This window comes from Vipera ursinii, assembly GCF_947247035.1.
Source record: "Vipera ursinii genome assembly, chromosome: 10".
Lineage (NCBI taxonomy): Eukaryota > Metazoa > Chordata > Lepidosauria > Squamata > Viperidae > Vipera > Vipera ursinii.
This window is the reverse complement of record NC_139520.1, coordinates 7705568-7713733: the sequence shown is the minus strand read 5'-3', so window position 1 is coordinate 7713733 and position 8166 is coordinate 7705568. Positions and strand designations below refer to the sequence as shown.

The following is an 8166-nucleotide window of genomic DNA, read 5'->3' as shown; positions in this document are numbered from 1 at the left end:
GAAGAGCATAGACAATCTGTTGTTGCTCAGCGGCCGAGCAAGGTGGACCATAGCAAGCTATGATGAATCAGATTCCACGTTTTCCTTTGTTTTCACCACTAGACCATACAAGCCTTCAGACTGGATCCAACAACCTGGAAAGGAGACATGTTCTTTTTTCCCAGCATTTAAACTGCAGGCTGTCCACGTGTGGGCAAACCATCATCTGTCTGTAAAGGAATGTTCCAACTCAGCTTCAAATACAGTTTCACTTGAATGTGACAGCTGGAAAAATCTCCCCACAAAGCACAGCAGGTTGCCACACCTCAAGTTCCATCTATAACAGCAGAAAGATGTGAGAATTTGCTTTCGTACATAACATACGCACTTCACTTTGGCCAGATTTAGAACTGCGGTTGTTTATCATAGTATAATCTTTGAAACGCTGAAGAGGTCAGATGTATTTTTCTGTTCAAAACAATGTGCTGAAACACTGCCGTGCTGGTGAATGTTTTGTGTCCCGATATGGTTTTGCTCGGTTGTCAAAGTTTATATAATTGTGCGTTACTGGAATCCTTAGTTTAGAAGCCAGTGGGTATCCGTTGTGATTGTATTGCACTGCGGGTGTAAAAAATGCTTTACTGTACTGATTACTTTTATTGTGATGGAGAAGAACGGTGTGCCTCACCTCTCTTTGCAAATTGGAACACACTGCATTAAAACATTCCGTTTTCTCAGTTGCTAAACGGCTACTAATCTGCTCGCTCGGCAATGCTAGCTGTGGACTGGGTCCAGCTGAGATATTGGTCCGATTCACATGGCAGTCCAAGTCGTAATGTGGTTTATTTTTGGCTTACCGTGCTAAGTGAATCCAGCCATTATGGCTTGTAAATTGTGTTTTATCTTACGTAAGTCCAGTCAATTGCAGAGTTCCTTCCCCCTCCTCACAAGCAAACTATGTCAGAACCCACCCCAATCCACATCTTAGGAAAGAAGAACTCTTGGAGACGAGATTATCCAAACAGGAACTTTTACTAAAACATGGTTGACAGTGGATAATCTAGACAGGATCTGGAAATTGTCTCGCAGGTCGAAACTTTTAAAATGTCCCCGAGTAAAAACCCCTCCCCTTGGTCCATTTGGTCAGCCCCGTATCAGTCAGGTTTCAGGTGTCAAAACCCCTTGTGGGAAAAGAGAAACACCAGTACACTTGCAACATTATTACTTCCTCCCCTTCACATTCCAGTCGGAGATACAAACCAGAATTCCACCCCCCCTCCCTTTCTTTGTTCTTCTTAGTTCAAAGGGTTTCTTCCCTGGTCTTTTGTGATGGCCTCCAAGGCAGGGTAAATACACAAACCTTGCATCTAAGGGATAGGGATGGGCTCTTAACAACCCTGCCCCTCCTTGGGAATGGCAGAATCCAGTAAGGGGGTGAGATTTGGGTTCTGCACAGAGAGGGAGTTAGAAATGAAATATAAATGGATTCCGACACTGCAACTGGATCAGCATTGTGAAAATCAAGACACAGGTATCCCTCAATTTTATGACCATATCTAGAAAATAGAATAGGGTTGGGACGGACCCTAAGTCTTCTAGTCCGCCCCCTTGCCCATGGCAGGAAATCCTATACCATCTCAGACAAACGGCTGTGCAATCTCTTCTTAAAAACCTCCAGTGATTAAAATCCCACAACTTCTGGAGGGAAGCTGTTCCATTGATTAATTGCCCTATCAGGAAATTTCTCCTTAGTTTCAGGTTAGATCTCTCTTTAATAAGCTTCTACCAGTTACTTCCCGTCCTGCCCTCCTAAGTGCTTTGGAGAATAGGTTGAACCCTTCTTCCCTTTGACAGCCCCTCAAGACAGACCAGAATAGGAATGATAACATTTGTTGTTAAGTAATGAAATCTTTAAGCAAGGCATCACATGACACACACACACCCCACAATTTTATGACCTTTCCCCCACAAGTGTTAAGTGAGACAGGGATAAGTCTGCAACTTCTGATCTGGTTTGCTGGCTTCCCCATTGACTGCGCTTGTCAGAAGCCAGATGAGAAGTTGCAAATGAGAGTTACGTGACCACTGGGGTGCTGCAATGAGCAGTTGTAAGCCACTTTCTCAGCACAGCTGCAGCTTCAAATGGTTATCAAACACATGACTGCAAGTTGAAGATGACCAGCTAAAAGAATTTCTTACCTGCTCGGGCAAGTGTAAAATAATTATTTAGAAATGTTTAGATTTCAAAACATTGAAAATATACGACGTATATTTGTACGCTAAGCCGGTGGTTCTCAACCTTTTCTTCATCACAAACCCCCTTTAAATACTTTTTGTGGCCATGGATCTCCAAGACTTAACTCAAGATTTAAATCATAACATTTCTTCAAGCTTTCGTGGACTGCCTGTGGCAACATCATGGCGCCCCCCGCCCCCCCCCGCGGCCCATGGACCACAGGTTGAAAACAACTGTGCTAAGCTATAAAGACTAATGGATTTCATAGCAAAATATCATGTGACCCTCCACCACGTACAAATCTATAACTAGCCTTGCTGAAACCCAAGTGGTTGCAGGTAACAAGCTTCGACTCCTAGAAACTTAAAACGGCAGCACAAATGTCAAAACAACATATAAATCTTGGCTGGAAAGTAAGGTTCAACAACAACAACAACAAAATCAGATGCTTAGCTTTAAGTGAATTGTAGCTCCTAAAAGCTGATACGTTTTAATAAATTTTGGTAGCCAGGTTAACAGACTCCAGAATTTTTCCCTATAACAAACTAGTATGGTTCTGCTCCCACAATGTTTGACCAAAAATAAAGTGAACTTTTGATATAGTTTCCTTGGTTTATGGTCTGCATAAATCACAAGTTCAGCTTGACTTGAAGACTTGACCTTGTGCTAGTTTAGAAAGGAATCAAGGGTGTGATTTTTTTTTTGCAGCATTGTTACCTTTATGATCTAAAGAACATGGAGTTCTTGCTTTAATTAGGGAAATGGTAAAGTTAGTGGAAAGTTAGGGTTAATCCCAATCAGTATTAAAAATGCCCTTTACATAGATTTTATGAACATAGAGGTTTTCTTAAACCAACCTTTCATTGCTGCTTCAAAAAAAGGTTTTTTTTATATACAGCAGGCATATTAAACTGCCGAAACCGCACCCATCCCATTGACCGCAATGGGGAAAAAGTCACGCTATGTCACGCGACATCACAAGTTTGACATGTCTGCCGTACAGGATAGATTCCATTAAGATTACCCAAAAAATCCCCTACAGGTTACATCTTTGGATTTTCTCAAATATTCCTCTTTCTGCTTTTATTTCTGTACCTTTAATAGTAGCCAAACACAGTGGCTTTATTTGCACAGTACGCTCTGCAAGAAACTTAAGTTTGCAAGCATACTCATAAGCCTATTTTTAGATACAAACCCAGCAACCTGCTGACTTTCAACTGAGATTCCACGTCACTTCATCCCTTTTAAGTCAGATGTTGCAGTTCAGATTCGCTATAGGTTGTGGCATCTCAATAGAAACAATGCAAGAATTTGGCCATTTCTGATTGCTATGGGTGGAGTAAACATGCTTGCTGTATGAAAGTACCATGCAACAAGCACCACACACCTGGATATCAGGTGAAACCATAGACAAGAACGTACACATTGCTTTTTTATACCTTCCCAACCCACTTTTCCAGTTAATTGGAAATAGCAGTTGCTTTGACGTAGATCACATGCAGCCAAACCATGGTTAAAGAGACAATGATGATTCTGCTCTAACAGCTCCTGCGTTTTAACACACTCTCTAAATATGCACCGAGATCTTGGATATTACTGTTCACGGTTCTAACGTGTCTGCCTCTGTACTCTTCAAGGTAAGCTGGATTTATTTATTTTATTTATTTTATTGCATTTATATACCGCCCTTTCCCTGAGGACTCAGGGCGGTTTACAGGGAGTTAAAAATCAACCATACAAAAGTTAAAACCCAATTTAAAAAATATTAAATCAACCCTGTACTATTAAAAACCCCAATTAAAATGAATGTCTCCTCAGCCTGGGCCAGAGAGCTCGAAGAGCCAGGTCTTCAGGCCCCGGCGGAATGATCGGAGGTCGGGAGCAGTCCTCAGCTCCACCGGCAGCTGGTTCCAGAGGGCAGGCACCCCCACTGAGAAGGCCCTGTCCCTGGGTGTCACCCACCGGCAATCTCTTACCGGCGGGACCCTGAGCAGACCCTCCCTGTGGGAGCGCACTGGGCGAAGGGCGTTTGATGCCGGCAGCAGATGTTCCCTCAAATAGCCCGGACCCAGGCCATGTAGGGCTGACTGCAAATGTTCACAGCGCCTCCTCAAAGCTCTCCATACATGCCCAAGGGCACTTCTTTCACTTATAAACATTTGTGTTCTGGCACTGAAGGCAGAAACCTGCCCAAATATGCACTTAGTATACGATAGTCCAATGAGTTTACAAGCAATATTAAGGCTGTACAGATAAGTCAATCAATCAATCAGAATATAAAGCTGAAAGGGACCTTGGAGGTCTTCTAGTCCAGCCCCGTTCAAGCCATGCCATTTCCTCGACTTATGACAATTGAGCCCAACATTTCTGTCGCTAGGTGAGATGTTAGTTTTGCCCCACTTTATGACTTCTCTTGCCACAGTTAAGCGAATCACCACAGTTGTTAAGTTAGTAACGTGGTTATTAAACGAATTGGGTTTCCTGGTTGACTTTGCTCGTCAGAATGTTTCAAAAGGCAATCACATAACCCTGGGACTCTGCAACCACGAGTCAGTTGCCAAGCATCTGAATTTTGATCATGTAACCATGGGATTGCCGCAATAGGCATAAGTGTGAAAAATTGTCATAAGTCAGTTTTCAGTGCCGTTGCAATTTTGAATGGTCACAAATTGAACTGTTTTAAGTTGAGGACTAGCTGTACACTATTTTTTTGAATTCAGAATGTAATTACCAGTATGCATTAAGCTGCTTTTGGTACGTGCCGTGTATTTCCAGGAAACTACCAAATTGCACCTGGAATGGCAGAGCCCAGAAGTTTGGCATGGCTAAGGGCCGTACCATTTGGCACCTGAACTACTGGATTATACCATTTGTAGAATGATATATAAAGTCAATTTGGACAATACAAAACATATGTAGATATGGTGAATAAATATGGTGAATGCAATATCCTCCATGTTTTTATAGGATAGAGGACGTTTCTAACTGTTCCATGTCAGCATCCATGCATTAGCAGAGTTTTATTAAGGAACTGAGTGGTCAAAAATCAAATACACAAAATGTCAGAAATATATTAGGAACTGCTGCAAACATTACATTAATTCTAGGCCCTCCGGGCAAATTCAGAATTTCTTCTTTTTCTGCAAAGACTCCTTAACAACTATATCTAGCCCTGGAAGCGGACTCCTTTTGCGAGCTGCTGTTTCTATTTTTCGAACAAGATCTACATCCCACTTATGGGTTACAAAGCTGATCGCCGTCCCAAGGAATCTACTGCCGATGCGACCAACTCGTCCCACCCGATGCAGATAATCTGGCAATGTTAAAGGGAAGTCATAATTAATGATGAGCTCAACGTGAATGGTGTCCAATCCACGGGAAGCTATATCAGTACACAACAAAATGTCAGACTCGCCTCTTCTAAAGGCATGAAATATGCCAGCTCGTGTATCAGCTGCTATGTTCCCTTGCAGACGTAAATGTTTGATTTTCTGGTCTTCTAAAATGTAACTCAGCCAGTTCACAGTGCTGGCTCTGTTGCAGAAAATAATAACGGCTCCGGAGGAGGGCCCTCGCTCTTTGAGGAGCTGTACCAGCTCTGCTACTTTGTCACAGCCCTTCAAACGTACGAACCTTTGCTCCACGTGAGGCTGAAGACAATGCAAACTTGAGCCAGTCAATATGGTGAAGCTGGAGAGATCGGCAGACTCACTCAACATCTCACTCAGCCCCTTTGGAAGGGTAGCACCCATAGCTACCAGCTGGGCTTTGGGATCCCAAGCCTCATCCCTGTCTTCAGAATGTGGGTCCAGAAAAGCTTGCTGAACGACATCCTTCAAGAAAGCATGCTGGACTATTTCTTTCACCAGATCGACGAACGAGGCATCCAGGAGAGTATCCACTTCATCCAACACCAAGAAGAGCAATTTCTCCAAGGACAACATCCTCCTCTTCAGGACTTTGCTCAGAGCACCAGGCGTGGCAATCAAGAGGTCAGTGGGACCCTCACGGATCCGGCGCCGGATCACAGCCGTGCCTCGGCCACCGCCGATCTCCTTCACCTGCAAGTGCAAAGGGCCAGCCAAGGAGGCGGCAACTCTACGCACCTGCCCCGCGAGTTCACGGGAGGGCACCACAACCAAGGAGCGGGGAGAGGTCGCATAAACGTCCTTCTCGGGGAGCTTCGGGGCCTGCAAGAGCCGCTGGAAGAGAGGCAGCAGGTAAGCCAGGGTTTTGCCGCTGCCGGTTTCCGCCCCGCACAGCGCGTGGCGCCCCTTCAGCAGGGCCGGGATGGTACGCTGCTGCACCGGCGTGGGCCGCGAGACGCCCAGCACCTCCTGCAAGGGGGCCGCCACGCGAGGCTCCAGCCCCAGCTCGAGGAAGGTGGACGGGGCCTCCCCGTCGCTCGGCTCCCGAAGAGGCTCCTTCCGCGTCCGCTCCAGCTGGAAATAATCCCCGCGGGACAAGCGGTGCTTCCAGCCGTCCGACACCAAGCGCGGCCTGTCCAGGCGGCCCACCGTGTGCCGGGCCGCCTGGCTCAGCTCGCGTCTCCTGGTCCGCAGCAGCAGCTTTTCCCCAAAGGACGCGCTGCTTTCCCTCTTGGGGCTCCCGCCTCGCTCCCGCTTGGACGCCGGCCGCTCCAGCCGCAGCTTCCAAGCGTGGGGGATCCGCACCACGCGGTCGTCAGGCGGGGATGCTCCGGAGGCCTGGCGCAGCGTCCAGCCCCGCACGGCCGGCGGCAGCCACGAGGGGAACCGGGCGGCCGCCGCAGCTCCGCGAATCCCCCAAAACGAGAGCGCCATGATGGTGCGGTAAGGGAGAACGCGACGGTCGCCAATGGATGACGTAGACAGTGGGCGCGGTTTTAGGACTCGCGGTGGAGGCGTTCCTCGATGACGTCAAAGACGCCCTCGCCTCCTGGCGCTTAGAAACCATAGACTATAAAATATAGAGGAGCCTCTATCTATCTATCTATCTATCTATCTATCTATCTATCTATCTATCTATCTATCTATCTATCTATCTATCTATCTATCTATCTATCTATCTATCTATCTATCTATCTATCTATCTATCTATCTATTTATTTATTTATTTATTTGGATTTATATACCGCCCCTCTCCCAAGGGACTCGGGGCGGTGTACAGGGCAATTAAAACACTATGAACAACACATAATATACAAAAATTAAAATGAAATTAAACTAAATACCCCTAAACAATAAAACACATTCTAAAAATTAATTTTTTTTAAAATTTAAGATCTAAAATCCCAGTCCCTCAGTTAAGGCCGGCAAGTTCAAATAGCCAAGTCTTCAGGTCACGGCGAAAAGAGCGAAGGTCGGGAGCCATCCGATATAATGTTTCATTAAGGAAGGCGATAGTACCATGTTTCACTTTGGGGCATTAGGATAGTTTTCATAAGTTTTACGATTGTTTTCATAAGAGGATGGCTAGACATTTCGAGTAAACATAAAGATCAGCTGAGAGCGGTTACCACACATGTGTTAAACTATAACTCGTGGACTTTCAACTCCCAGAATTCCTGAGCCAGCCTGGCTCAGCTTGGAAACCTCTCCCTTTTCCCTCAGCATGACTGGCTCAGGAATTCTGGGAGTTGAAGTCCACGAGTCATAAAGCGGCCTAGGCCAGGGGCAGGCAACCTTGGCTCTTTTATGACTCGTGGACTTCAACTCCCAGAATTCTTGAGCCAGCATGGCTCAGTATGGAAACCTCTCCCTTTCCCCTCAGCGTGGCTGGCTCAGGAATTCTGGGAGTTGAAGTCCACGAGTCATAAAAGAGCCAAGGTTGCCTACCCTTGGACTAGGGGAGTCTTCAAACTTGGCCCTTTTATGATTTGTGGACTTCAACTCCCAGAATTCCTAAGCCAGGCAAGCTGGCTGAGGAATTCTGGGAGTTGAAGTCCACAAGTCATAAAAAGGCCAAGATTG

The 8166-nt window shown here is 45.8% G+C and overlaps 1 protein-coding gene across 1 annotated transcript; it reads right to left on the bottom strand.

Moving 5' to 3' along the window:
• Positions 1-5218: 5218 nt before the first annotated feature.
• DDX28 (DEAD-box helicase 28) lies at positions 5219-7035 on the bottom strand. The gene has a single exon (XM_083370285.1). It carries the CDS (start codon positions 7015-7017, stop codon positions 5338-5340), a length of 1680 nt encoding a protein of 559 aa, XP_083226411.1. The 5' UTR covers positions 7018-7035; the 3' UTR covers positions 5219-5337.
• Positions 7036-8166: the final 1131 nt, after the last annotated feature.

Coding starts and splice junctions, on each gene's coding strand:
- DDX28 (XM_083370285.1), bottom strand. CDS start 7,017: ATGGCGCTCTCGTTTTGGGGGATTCGCGGAGCTGCGGCGGCCGCCCGG.